The sequence below is a fragment of the Rhinoderma darwinii genome, chromosome 12 (assembly GCF_050947455.1).
Source record: "Rhinoderma darwinii isolate aRhiDar2 chromosome 12, aRhiDar2.hap1, whole genome shotgun sequence".
NCBI lineage: Eukaryota > Metazoa > Chordata > Amphibia > Anura > Rhinodermatidae > Rhinoderma > Rhinoderma darwinii.
The window spans coordinates 53,222,986-53,237,495 of record NC_134698.1 but is presented as its reverse complement, the minus strand read 5'-3'; the positions used below and the strand labels follow the sequence as shown (position 1 = coordinate 53,237,495).

General features: G+C 45.1%; 1 protein-coding gene across 3 annotated transcripts in view; it reads right to left on the bottom strand.

Moving 5' to 3' along the window:
• Nucleotides 1-14,402, bottom strand: part of LOC142664529 (uncharacterized) — a 49,029-nt gene extending 34,627 nt beyond the window's left edge. For 2 of the 3 annotated variants that reach the window (XM_075843681.1, XM_075843679.1), the window contains exons 1-3: nt 14,293-14,380; nt 8,634-8,755; nt 1,606-1,750 (exon numbers count right to left, since the gene is read on the bottom strand). In XM_075843681.1, the coding sequence (XP_075699796.1) occupies nt 1,606-1,750; nt 8,634-8,728 (240 nt within the window). In that variant the 5' untranslated portion in view covers nt 8,729-8,755; nt 14,293-14,380. Of the gene's footprint in view, nt 1-1,605; nt 1,751-8,633; nt 8,756-14,292 lie in introns of all 3 variants that reach the window. The other variant, XM_075843680.1, reaches the window with a different exon arrangement.
• Between the last annotated feature and the right edge of the window lie 108 nt (nt 14,403-14,510).

Below are 14,510 nucleotides of genomic sequence, written 5' to 3'. Positions count from 1 at the left end.
CATGTAGGGTATTGTCGTACCCAGGAGAACCCACATTACAATTTAAGGGGTGTATATCTCCGGTGGCGCATGCTGGGCACACTATATTGGACACTGAAATGGCATATACATATATAAAATTGCAAATCTCACACTGCACCATCTGCTGCGCATTATCTTTTACACAGTACCTGTGGGGTCAAAATGCTCACTACACCTCTAGATGAATGTCTTAAGGGGTGTAGTTTTTAAAATGGGGTCACTTCTCGGGGGTTTCAACTGTACTGGTACCTCAGGGGCTTCTGCACACATGACTTAGCACCAGAAAAGCTCCAGTAGGCCAAATGGTGGTCCTTTCCTTCTGAGCCCTCCCATGGGCCCAAAGGGCAGTTTATCACCACAAATGGGGTATTGCCGCACTAAGGACAAATTGGGCAACAAAATGGGGTATGTTGTTCCTTGTGAAAATAAGAAATTTTGATCAAAAATGACATCTTATTGGAAAAAATATCATTTTTTTCATTTCACAGCCCAATTCAAATAGGTGCTGTGAAAAAACTGTGCGGTCAAAATGATAACAAAAACCATAAATGAATTCCTTGAGGGGTGTAATTTCCAAAATGGGGTCACTTCTGGTGGGTTTCCATTGTTTTGATACCTCAACGCCTCTTCAAACCTGGCATGCTGCCTAAAATATATTCTAATAAAAAAGAGGCCTCAAAATGCACTAGGTGCTTCTTTGCTTCTAGGGCTTGTGTTTTAGTCCACGAGCGCACTAGAGCCACATGTGGGACATTTCTAAAAACTGCAGAATCTGGACAATACATATTTAGTAGTGTTTCTCTGGTAAAACCTTCTCTGTTACTAAAAAAAAATTGAATAAAATTGAAATTCAGCAGAAAAAATGAAATTTGCAAATTTAATTTCCACTTTGCTTTAATTCCTGTGAAATGCCTGAAGGGTTAAAAAACTTTCTATATGCTGTTTTGAATACTTTGAGGGGTCTAGTTTTTAAAATGGGGTGTTTTATGGGGGTTTCTAATACATAGGCCCCTCAAATCCACTTCAGAACTGAACTGGCACCTTCAAAAAAAGGCTTTTGAAATTTTCTTAAGAATATGAGAAATTTCTGTTTATGTTCTAAGCCTTGTAACGTCCAAGAAAAATAAAAGAATGTTCAAAAAACGATGCCAATCTAAAGTAGACCTATGGGAAATGTGAACTAGTAACTATTTTGGGTGGTATAACCGTCTGTTTTTCAAGCAGATGCATTTAAATTCTGAAAAATGCTATTTTTTGTAAATTTTCTCTAAATTTTGCAATTTTTCACAAATAAAGACTGAATATATCGACCAAATTTTACCACGAACATGAAGCCCAAAGTGTCACGAGAAAACAATCTCAGAATCGCTTGGATAGGTTTAAGCATTCCGACGTTATTACCACATAAAGTGAAATATGTCAGATTTGAAAAATGGGCTCTGAGCCTTAAGGCCCAAACTAGGCTGCGTCCTTAAGGGGTTAACAAAAAAGAATGCTACCATCCATCATCTCACTGCAGATCATACAGTGACTACAGTACTGATCAATCACAGGGAGAATAAACATTTACATTGAGTGACTCACAGGTGATGTCTGATTCTTTTTCGTTCTTTTTCTCTTTACTTCTCCATCCGGTCCAGACCTCTGATGACTTCTCTCGGGCACGGCCCATTTATGCAGTTCACAGCTCAGATATCTTTGGCTCCTCACTTTTCCAACCCTTCCGCACCTGTAAACGAAGATAAAATTCTCATGATGCCACACTCTATGCTTCTAAATATAATAGTATCATACAATGAATATAATAGTACTTATACACTGCTCCCCTGAATATAATAGTACTATACACTGCGCCCCTGAATATATCAGTACTATACACTGCGCCCCTGAATATAACAGTACTATACACTGCGCCCCTGAATATAATAGTACTATACACTGCGCTCCTGAATATAATAGTACTATAAACTGCGCTCCTGAATATGTGTGTGTATGTATAGGAGACAGCATATCTATAGCACTACGACCCTATACACCATGGATAGGATTAGATACAGTGGCTCAGCACAGTATCACACATGATAGGATTAGATACAGTAGCTCAACAGACAGTATCACACATGATAGGATTAGATACAGTGGCTCAGCAGACAGCATCACACATGATAGGATTAGATATAGGGACCAGCTCGCTGACATTGCGGTTCCAGCGCTGGACCCAGAAAAGGTAAGTATAAGAATTGTTTTGCTTTTTTATGTGTTAGGGTATGTGCACACGGTAGCAGGCTTTTACGTCTGAAAAGACAGACTGTTTTCAGGAGAAAACAGCTGCCTCATTTCAGACGTAAATGCTCCTCGCATTTTGCGAGGCTTCTCTGACAGCCATAAATTTTGAGCTGTGCTTCATTGAGTTCAATGAAGAACGGCTCAAATTACGTCTGAAAGAAGTGTCCTGCACTTCTTTTGCCGAGGCTGTATTTTTACGCGTCGTCGTTTGACAGTTGTCAAACGACGACGCGTAAATGACAGGTTGTCTGCACAGTACGTCGGCAAACCCATTCAGATGAATGGGCAGATGTTTGCCGACGTATTGTAGCCCTATTTTCAGACGTAAAACGAGGCATAATACGCCTCGTTTACGACTGAAAATAGGTCGTGTGAACCCAGCCTTACTAATTATTTTTGTGTGTTTGTGTAATTTTACAGGTTCGGTTGTTGAACTACGTCGTATTCGAGGACTACTTCAATGACAGCTTTTTTTTTATTCTCAATAAAATTGTTAATGAGGGTTGTGTTTGTTTTTTTATTTCCAAAAATGTTTGTTACTATGTACTTATATTTTTTTTTTTACTTTATTATTAACGCCTTATTAATAGCTGCTGGCTGATTGACAACATCCATTACCAAGGCGAGGCTTAATGTTAGCAGGCGCAGAGGCTAACACTAACCCCCATTTCCCCGGTACCCTTCGCCACCAGTGGTACTGGGAAGAGCCAAGTACGAACCAGTACCCGAACATCTGTAGTGATGGTCGGGAACTGGGTCAGCCACAGGCTGGTAATATCAGTCTGGGAAAGGCCAAAAACAGTGACCCTTCCCCCCTGTTAATGCTAGGCTGCTGCTGTTGTATCTGGTGGGCGCCCACCCCCCCCCCCCCATTTTTCATAACCAGCCAGATACAAGAAAGCAGCAGCAGGTTAACATTACCAGGTGGGAAGGGCCACAGTTTTTGGCTATTTCCCAGCATAATGATGCCAGCCTGCGGCCGCCCCATTACCCGGCCATCACTATAGATGGTCAGCTGCTGGATCGTACCCGACTTTTCCTGACACTCCTGGTGGCGGTGGGTACCGGAGTAATAATGGGGGTTAGTGTTAGCCTCTGCATCGGCTAACACGAAGCCTCGACTTCGTAATGGACGCTGTCAATCAGCTGGCGGCCATTACTAAGGCAGTTGTAATAAAGTTTAAAAAACAAAGACATAGAAAAAATATTTTATTGAAATGAAAACTACCCAGACAACCCTCATTAACCATTTTATTGATAATAAAAACGTTGTCATCGAAGTAATCCTAGAATCCGACGTAGTCCAACGACCGAACCTGTAAAAAAAACACAAACACAACAAAAACGCTTAGTAACACATGTGGTAGGCTTAGGTACAGGGCCCATGTGTGATACTGTCTGTCAAGGCAGGCTTAGATACAGGGTCCAGCAGACAGTAATCTTATACAGTACATGTGGTAGGCTTATATACAGGGCCTATCAGACAGGATCACACATGGGCCATGTATCTAAGCCTACCATGTGCTTATGTAAGATGCTTAGATACAGGGCCCATCAGACAGGATCATACATGGGCCATGTATCTAAGCCTACCATGTGCTTATGTAAGATGCTTAGATACAGGGCCCAGCAGACAGCATCACACAATCTGTGATCCGGTCTCATGGGCCCTCTAAGCCTGCTACATCGTAGGCTTAAAAGGATTGTCCAGTCCCTAAACATTGATTGCCTATCCTCAGGATAGGCCATCAATAGCTGATGGGTCAGGGTTCGTCTCCCGTGACCCGCCAATCACCTGTTTTGAAGGGGCCGCAGCGCTGGTACGACAGCTGCTTCCCCTTCATTTCCCTTACTGGCTCAGACTGTGAATGGCCGACACAGATTCACAATGTGAAAGTGACCGGAATGACCGTACGAGCGCTGCGGCCCCCTCAAAACAGGTGATTGGTGGGGGTCCTGGGAGTCTAACCCCGCCTATCAGCTTCAAGCAGACAGGGATATTAAACTTACCCTTCTCTTCAGCCGAAGCAGATGTCCTGACTCTATCCAGGATCAGGATGCTGTGCGCGGCGCATAGCGTTGTGATGTCATGCGCTGCGCACCGGAAACAGGAAGGTAAGTACTGTAGTTACTATAGTAACGGGCCCGCTGCTCCAGTTACTATCGTAACTTTTTATTGATGTAGCGCGGCCCCTATAGCTACGCCACTGGTTGGGTGAGAGGTCCCGCTTCACTCCGGTTCTCTGAACCGGCTGTAATTTTAACAGCCGATAAGGGAGAACCGGGGCGAACTGGGCCCCCTTCCAGCCTCGGGCACTTGCCCAGATTGCCCTCATTATAATCCGCCCCTGGATGTCACAACTAAAGGCTTAAAAACACAGTGATGTCACAGCACAGTGATAAAACACAGCATCATAATACAAGGATAATGCACACAGTGAAGTCATAGTACAGAGGATAGTAGTGGTATAATAGTGGTATTTTCTAATACACACTTAGGCCTTATTAAGCCGAGCGTATTTCATATCCGTGTGCTGTCTGTTTTTTTCACAGACACTATACAGACCTATGAAATTCAATGGGGCTATTCAGACATGCATTGTTTTTCACGGAGCGAAACTCACTGCATGTCCTATTCTGGTGCATTTTTGCGGATCACGCACTCATTGAATTCAATGAGTGCGTGAAAATCACGGGCAACACACGGACGTCATCCGTGTGCTGTCCGTAATTCACGCATCAGTTGCTAAAGAAATGCAGAGAAAAAAAAAAGTATAAAAAAATATGTGAACCAACACGGACATCAAAAACCGATGCTACAAGGAACACACACTGATGGCACACGGGACTGTAACGCAGGAAAAACGCTGTGTTTTTTGCAGACGCAAAACGGACACGATCATGTGCATCTAGCCTTATGAGCATGGTACTCTCTCCTTTTGTCTTGTTGTTTCCTTGTTTTGATTATTTGTCATTTTACTTGTTAGTCAATTGTAAAGCTCTGCGGAATATGTTAGCACTATATAAATAAAGATAAGTAACATGGTAGAGAAGCTGTTGTGCTCACTCAGGTTTGACTGGAGTCTCTATCTTTATAAACTCTTCAACATTGAAATTGCAACACCAAGAAGGAAAAGTTTTGCAATTGTGGAAAACACAGGACGGATAGACATGTTAATGATATGCAAATTATAAAAAAACGGAAATAAAATATTCCAAACATCTTTATTTATTCACTATCGAGTATGAGCGCCACAAGCAGAAATACAGGCACCTAACGCCTTGGCATGCTATCAATTAGGTTATTATTGGCTGTCTGAGGAATGTTATGCCACGCTTCATGCACTTGGGCACGCAAATCATCAAGATTGGCTGCAAGCAACTCCCTTTGCAATTGCCAACCAATGACGTCTCAGACCAATCTCCGGCTATCATTCTGTCCGAGACAAAAGCGGAACTCATTGCTGAAGAGGATAGACCCCCCCATTCCAACCTCCATTGCCGTCTTGCTGTGACCATGGTAGCCTCTGAGAGCAGTGGCCAATGGAACACCTGTATCTAGACGTCTGGCTCGTAGCCCAATGTCGTGCAAACGCGTTCTGATGGATTGTGTCGATACTGGTTGCCCTAGGCTTGGGATGTAAAGTCCAATTTAATTTGCTGTACAGAATGGATCACTACGCGCCATTCTTCCAATCAGACGATCCGTCCGTGCAGAGGTTCACCTCCGCGCATCTTTTGTTATACCCATTCGTTGTTGTTCCCCAAACCTCCGGGATACTCAACTTTGATCAGTGCTGACATCTCGGCATAGGCGCATAGCGATCTGCCGGAGTGATAAACCAACGTCTCCCAGTTCAAGGATTGTATCCTCAGTTTCCGACAAGTGGCGATAACTGGTACGTCAACGAACAGGAGACATCGTACAATCATCCCACACCACTTGATCCGATTTTTGAGGTTTCATGTGAGGTGCTTGAAAATGTGATCATTTGCAGATCTTAGCGACACCTGCCTACTGCCTCAATTTGCGTAACCTTACAGCTTGTCCTACTTGGTGTTGCAATTTCAATGTTGAGTTTAGTTTCACTACTGTTAATATTATCACTATCAACCTCTACTCTATTTGATACCAAGATCTTCTTAGTAACAAGCCAAAGCTCAGTGCCATTTTTCTTTCATCAAAACATGAATAAGCACTGTGTTATAGTAAATGTGAACAGCGCTGCTTAAAATGGGACAAAGCAAACACTGAGGGTATTTATATCAGGAGGTGACAGAGGGTCAAACAGTCCAAGAAGCTTTGTGCTGGAGGGAGAAGAGCATAATCGTTGACAGAGGACTATTGTGTGAATTTTCAACCTAACATTATTGAATAATGCGGACGACGAGCAATGGTATCGCCATTCCCTGACTAGAGCTGAGGCTGCTCCACACCCGGCATTCAAGAGCTGCTATCTGCGGTCTGTAAGCTCTGGCACCATGGGGCAATTTATCAATCTTTCTACGCTAGTTTTGTGGTAGGGGCCTAGCGAGTGGCCCCTACCCAGCTCCCCATTGGACAGATAAAAAAAATAATATTTACCTCACCTCTTCTCTGGCTCTCATCACACCAGCATGGCTCATACAATGCAATGGCGTCGGGCAGCGTCAGGGCATTGTATGCGGCGCAGCACTGATGACGTTGAAGTACTGTGTTGCGTATAAGGCCACGACGCTGCTCAGTTACCGGACCTTGTATGAACGGCGCTGGAATGATGAGGGAAGGGGAGCGCTGAGGTGAGTATGTTTTATTACATTATATGTCTGATGGGGGCGAGCGGATGGCACATGGTGGCACACTGCCAAAACATGCAACACATTTATTAAGAGGCTTTTTCGCCAAGTTTACTCCAACTTTTCTTGCCATTAAGGGGTAACTAAACGTTCAACAAACTTCTGACATGTCATAGTTTTGATTGGTGGGGCTCCAAGCACTGAGACCCCCACCAATCGGTAAAACAAAGCGGCAGAAGTGGTCATGTGAGCGCTCAGCCGCTTCGTTTCTGTTCAGCTTTTTCCAGTGAGCCGATGTAGCGGCCCATAGACTTTCTATTGAGTCCGTACACCGCTACATCGATTTCTGGAAAAAGCCGACCAGAAACAAAGTCTCAGTGTTCGGACCCCCACCAATCAAAACTTGACATATCACTATAATATGTCAGAAGTTTGTTGAACGTTTAGTTACCCTTTAAAACTGGCGTATCAAACGCCAGTATTAATAAATTGCCCCCATATGTACAGAAGAGGTGACTTCACTGACCACTTTAACTGTCCAATCACATCACAAGCAAAAAAAGCTCGTTGGTAAGGCACAAACGCTGAATCACAAAACAGTGTTAGGCTATGTTCACACGGGGTATTTTGCAGAGTTTTTTGACGCGGAAACCGCGTCGCAAAACTCGGCAGAAACGGCCTGAGAACGCCTCCCATTGATTTCAATGGGAGGCGTCGGCGTCTTTTTCCCGCGAGCAGTAAAACTGCCTCGCGGGAAAAAGAAGCGACATGCCCTATCTTCGGGCGCTTCCGCCTCCGACCTCCCATTGACTTCAATGGGAGGCAGGAGAAAGCGTATTTCTCGCTGTTTTATGCCCGCGGCGCTCAATGGCCGCGGGCGAAAAACGGCGCGATAATTGCCGCGAAAATCGGCGTGCAGGGAGAGGAATATCTGCCTCAAAGTTCCAAACGGAATTTTGAGGCAGATATTCCTCCCCCAAAATACTCCGTGTGAACATAGCCTTAGAGGCTGTTCAGTGACACCAGAACCCATCCCCCAAGAGCCCCATAGCCCTACATTGTTGGTGCACCACTGTTAAAAGGTCGGCAAGCTAAATGATCGCAAATGGCTGCGTTTACATGATCCACTAAAATACTGCGGATATAGCCAAACAGTGCGCTGATGGGGGCGAACGGATGGCGCTTGGCTGCAGTTGTTTCGCCACAATAGTGGAACAAAGCAGAGCAGGAACATGTGACACATTTATTCGTTTATTACCTAAATATAGCCATAACATTTTGACAAATTTTTGCGGTAATTAACAACATCATCTGAATTTACCCTTAGAACATATCAGCACGTCAACTACATGTCTTTACACAAAATGTTTAAATATTAGACAATGAGATATTGCTGCAGTTCAGTCAACAGGAAAGTGATAATAAAAAGCATCCCACCAACAGCCAAATATGGCGGTACGGTGTGACGTGAAGGGATGCCTACCTGCCATCAAAACTGGAAAATATGTGCACCAAAAAAATTCATCATCATGAAACATTAAATATCTCACATTTTCCATAGCTTGTTTCTCCGATTCCACCATCGCTTCCACTGGCAAGAAGTTTCGTAAATCGTCAGCGATATTGTGGAGGAGAACATCTGCATTACATGTTCTTAGCTCTTCTATATCACCTAAAAGTCAGAAAATGCTTCAGTGTAGAGAACAGAAAAGTATTTGACACCGAGACAACAATAATCTTCTCTCGTTAACGTTTTTTTGAGATCAACGAAATGTTCCTGTTATTATTTGACGTTTGATTATTTAACGGCCGTAATAAGACTTGCCCGTTCTTTCTGCGGTGCGGGCTCCTGGGCCATGCACGGCCCGTGAGAACCACGGTCGTGTGCATGGCCCCATAGGAATGAATAGGGCCGCAATTCTCCCGTGGATTTTCAGGGGAATTGCGGCCGCAAAAGCACGTTCGTGTGCATGAGGCCTTAGATGTATGGATTTTTCAGTTGCAGAAATGTCTGAAGCAAATTTGCGTGTGAATTCAGTATAAGGTCGGGTTCCCACGTAGCGTAAAACGCTGCTGAATTTCCGCAACGGAATTCTGTGCTGAAATTCCGCAGCATTTACAGTAGCAGCAAAGTGGATTAGATTTAGTAAATCTCATGCCCACGCTGCGGGAAAAAACTGCACCGTAAACATTAATAAATTGACCTGCGGTGCGGAATTCAATTCCGCAACATGTAAATTTATGCTGAGATTTTGTTGATTTTCCATTGTGGTTTTCCCCATTGAATTAAATGGGGATGCCACTCCCGCAACAGAAAGCCAAGTGTTGCGACTTTTGCTGTGTATTTGCAGCGATTCCACCGCAAAAATCGCAACTACGGAAAACAAAACAAAATCAGAAGGTAAGAATAAATATAAGCGGCAGGATTTCCACAGCGGACATGCCGCCCAAAAGACTGCACCACAATATGGTGTGGTTTTTCGGATGGAATTCCCTGCGGGTTCCAGGGCGGATACGCTGTGTAGTTTTTTGCACAGCGTATCCGCCTAGTGTGTTCCTACCCTCAGGCTTCCTTCACACACTTTTTGTTTCATCGTTCTTTGGACCAAAAAATGCATTTTAAAAACAAAAAAATTGTAGTACATGCGTTTTTATGGCTTTTTTTTTTGCAAATAGTGTATTATTTTTTTCAATGGCGTTCTTCACATTGTGAATCATGTGACTAAAAGATCATGTGATGCAAAATTGGCCTCTTTGCAACACGCAATTTATTCTAAAAAAAAACTCAGCAAAAAAACGCTATAAAAAAAGCCACATATATTGACTAAATGCTTAAAAAAAACACTAAAGCCAGCCCTGCTGTGACTTTGAAAAAACGCAACTGACCCAAAAAACACAAGAAAAAAATAAAAGAAATGACACTTAAAAAACACAATGTTTGTAGTGCGTTTAATATCTCCTCATTGACTTCAATCTAACATCTGGGCGCAGCATTCTTTGCTGCAAAAAAAGTATCAATGAAAACGCCAGTAAAAACACCACAAAAAAACAAAGTTATCCACGCGTTGCGGTTGAGCTGCGTTCAGAACCATATTAAAAAAATGCATCTAAAAAAAAAAAGTTACAAATTGTTAAAAAGATTTTTGTAATGTATAAATAAAATAATAATATTAAAAGTTTTAAAGTGTAACTAAACTTTTTTAAAAACATTTGGCATGTCACTGCGACATCCACCGATCGCTGGACTACACTATTGCTTCCGGCAAAACAACTGATCCGGTGCACATAAGAGACAAAGAGAAACCGGCTCCGTCACCATTGAAATCAATGGTGATGGAGACGGAACACTCTGGTTTCCGTCTGTGTCAGTTTATGTCTGCTCGGGGTCCTGTTCTAACGGAAACCTCCGACGGAACATCAGAACGGTACCCCAACACAGATGTTAAAAGAGCCTTAGGGTATGTGCACACGATAACTGCAATTACGTCTGAAATTACGGAGCTCTTTTCAAGAGAAAACAGCTCCTGAATTTCAGACGTAATTGCTCGTACTCGCGTTTTTCGGGGCGTCTTTTACGGGCGTAATTTGGAGCTGTTCTTCATTGGAGTCAATGAAAAACGGCTCCAGTTACGTCCCAAGAAGTGTCCGGCACTTCTTTTGACGAGGCTGTAATTTTACGCACCGTATTTTGACAGCGACGCATAAAATGACAGGTCGTCGGCACAGTACATCGTAAAGCCCATTGAAAGTAATGGGCAGATGTAAAACGCCTCCATTACTTCTGAAAATAGGTCGTGTGAACCCAGCCTTACCCCTAAAGTAACGTTAAAAAAATAAACATAATTGGTATCACTGCGTTTGTAAGGTTCTGAACTATTAGGGCTTGTCCACACACAATGGAATTGCTGCAGAAAATTTCTGCAGCAATTCCGTTGAAAGTAGCAGACTTTCTGCTGCGGCAAACACGCACCATTTCCTGCAGTTTTTACGGCGGAAAATGGTGCATATTTTGCTGCGTTTTTTACAATGTTAGGAGATGGAGAAATGAATGGGGCCGAAATTCTCCCGTGGATTTTCGGGGGAATTGCGGCCGCAAAAGCACGTTTGTGTGCATGGGGACCTTAGGGTATGTGCACAGACAAAATCAAAAACGTCTGAAAATACAGAGCTGTTTTTAAGGGAAAAATAGCTCCTGAATTTCAGCTGTTTTTTTTAGCAACTCGCGTTTCTCACGGCTGTTTTTCCATAGAGTCAATGACATGCACTTCTTTTTCACGGCAGTTTTTTAACACAGCCATTTTTCAAAACGGCTGCGTAAAAAAATGCCCGGTCGGAAATCAACGGGCAGATGTTTGGAGGCGTTCTGTTTCCGATTTTTTGGCCGTTTACGCCCGAAAATAAGCCGTGTGAACATACCCTAAGGCCAGGTGCGTAACTAGGAAAGACTGGGCCCCATAGCAAACTTTTGACTGGGGCCCCCCCTCCCCTGGGTGTCACACAACCCCCCCTTGTAGATAGTGCCTTTTTTACAGCCCCCCTGTAGATAACGCCATACAGCCCCCCTGTAGATAACGCCATACAGCCCCCCTGTAGGTAACGCCATACAGCCCCCTCTGTAGGTAACGCCATACAGCCCCCTCTGTAGGTAACGCCATACAGCCCCCTCTGTAGGTAACGCCATACAGCCCCCTCTGTAGGTAACGCCATACAGCCCCCTCTGTAGGTAACGCCATACAGCCCCCTCTGTAGGTAACGCCATACAGCCCCCTCTGTAGGTAACGCCATACAGCCCCCTCTGTAGGTAACGCCATACAGCCCCCCTGTAGATAACGCCATACAGCCCCCTCTGTAGATAAGGCCATACAGCCCCCTCTGTAGGTAACGCCATACAGCCCCCCTGTAGGTAACGCCATACAGCCCCCCCTGTAGGTAACGCCATACAGCCCCCCCTGTAGGTAACGCCATACAGCCCCCCCTGTAGGGAACGCCATACAGCCCCCCCTGTAGGGAACGCCATACAGCCCCCCCTGTAGGGAACGCTATACAGCCCCCCTGTAGGTAACGCCATACAGCCCCCTCTGTAGGTAACGCCATACAGCCCCCTCTGTAGGTAACGCCATACAGCCCCCTCTGTAGGTAACGCCATACAGCCCCCTCTGTAGGTAACGCCATACAGCCCCCTCTGTAGGTAACGCCATACAGCCCCCTCTGTAGGTAACGCCATACAGCCCCCTCTGTAGGTAACGCCATACAGCCCCCTCTGTAGGTAACGCCATACAGCCCCCTCTGTAGGTAACGCCATACAGCCCCCTCTGTAGGTAACGCCATACAGCCCCCTCTGTAGATAACGCCATACAGCCCCCTCTGTAGATAACGCCATACAGCCCCCTCTGTAGATAACGCCATACAGCCCCCTCTGTAGGTAACGCCATACAGCCCCCCTGTAGGTAACGCCATACAGCCCCCCCTGTAGGTAACGCCATACAGCCCCCCCTGTAGGTAACGCCATACAACCCCCCTGTAGGGAACGCCATACAACCCCCCTGTAGGGAACGCCATACAGCCCCCCCTGTAGGGAACGCCATACAGCCCCCCTGTAGGTAACGCCATACAGCCCCCCCTGTAGGTAACGCCATACAGCCCCCCCTGTAGGTAACGCCATACAGCCCCCCCTGTAGGTAACGCCATACAGCCCCCCCTGTAGGTAACGCCATACAGCCCCCCCTGTAGGGAACGCTATACAGCCCCCCCTGTAGGGAACGCTATACAGCCCCCCTGTAGGTAACGCTATACAACCCCCCCCTGTAGGTAACGCCATGCAGCCCCAACCCCCCCCCAAAAAAATCTGACCTATAGTGTGTCCTACAAAAGACATGTGGATAGGGGATACATGTCTTATGTAGGAACAGCCCCTTTAATGGCAGAGCGGGGAGATACCTCCCTGCTCTGCGCGCTGTAGTAGCCATAGCAGCAGCTAGCGGAGCCTCCGACCATGGTGGGGGGCCGTGCCGGCGGGCGACACGGGCCCCCTCATGCCAGGGCCCCGTAGCAGCCGCTACGGCTTCTATAGCGGTAGTTACGCCACTGCCTAAGGCCTCATACACATGACCATAGTGGTGTGCACGGCCCATGATTTTCAGCTCGGACGGCCGCGAAGTGTCATCCGCAGGCCTCCCACAAATCACGGGCTGTGCACATTAATTTCAATGAGCCCGGACCGCAAAATACAGCCGTAATAACACATGTCCTATCTTTTTGCGGTCGAGGCTCCCGGGCAATGCACAGACCGTGGAAACCACGGTCGTGTGCATGGGCGCATAAAAATTAATGGGACCGCAATTCACCTGCGGATTTGCGGGTGAATTGCGGCCGCAAAAACATGTTCGTGTGCACGAGGCCTAAAAGCTACAGATCACCCGGCAAAAGACAAGCCCTCACACCTATCCATCGATGAAAAATAAAAAAAGTTATGGCTCTCATAATATAGTGAACGGTAACGCCGTATTCATATTGACCCGCAGAACTAAGTTAACATGCCAGTTTTATCATAAAGTGAACACCGCAATGACGCGTGTCTCTACACAGCGGCTGGGTTATCACATCAGAGTCAAAATGCCTTTATTGCCCTGATTTTTGTAAAACTGCTGTAAAACTTAATTTTGACAATGATGTGTGAACTCAGCCAATGTCCAATCAGTGCGGATAGTGTCAGACTGCGTAGGGACATACCCCATCGACAGGAGAATGGTCACAAATATTTGTCAATGTATTCATAGATTTGCAGGAGGAATAACAGAGGAATGGGACAATTCAAAATTTAATGAAAAAAATATCCAGAATTGTTATTTTATGTGGAATACAAATATTTACTAAAACAGACATGTCAGGCGTGAGGACAGGTCCTCTTTAGAAAGTTGAAACCACTAGTAATTAGATCAGAGCTCTAAATATAAGGGATACAAAAAGCTGCTGATATTAAACGTGTATGTACATTTCTATGGCAATTCTAAGATGATGATTAGAACAAGCATCCAATTAAAGAACACAAGTCAGCTGCTCCCTAGCCTTAAATGGCTGATAACAGAGAACACTAGCTTGCATTTAACAGCTACATGGGGGGAAAAAACACATTGCGGAACTAAACCACTCGCTGTGCCGTACTAATCTTGTCACTGTGATGCTGCATGAATGAGCCTCGGGACTGCTTACTGCTCGTTTTCATCCACTGAATAATCTTAGGCAGGGCGCTCGGAGACACCTGTCCCAATACGCTGAGGATAGCCTTTTGAGCTTGAGATACATCCATCTGCGAGACCCGTTATTTTATTTGGGTGTAGCAAGATGGCTGCCACAAATGTCATCCATACGACAGATTTTAACTGGAAAAGAGCTAGAGGCAGCTTCTGTCTTTCACAGCGTCAGTTTCC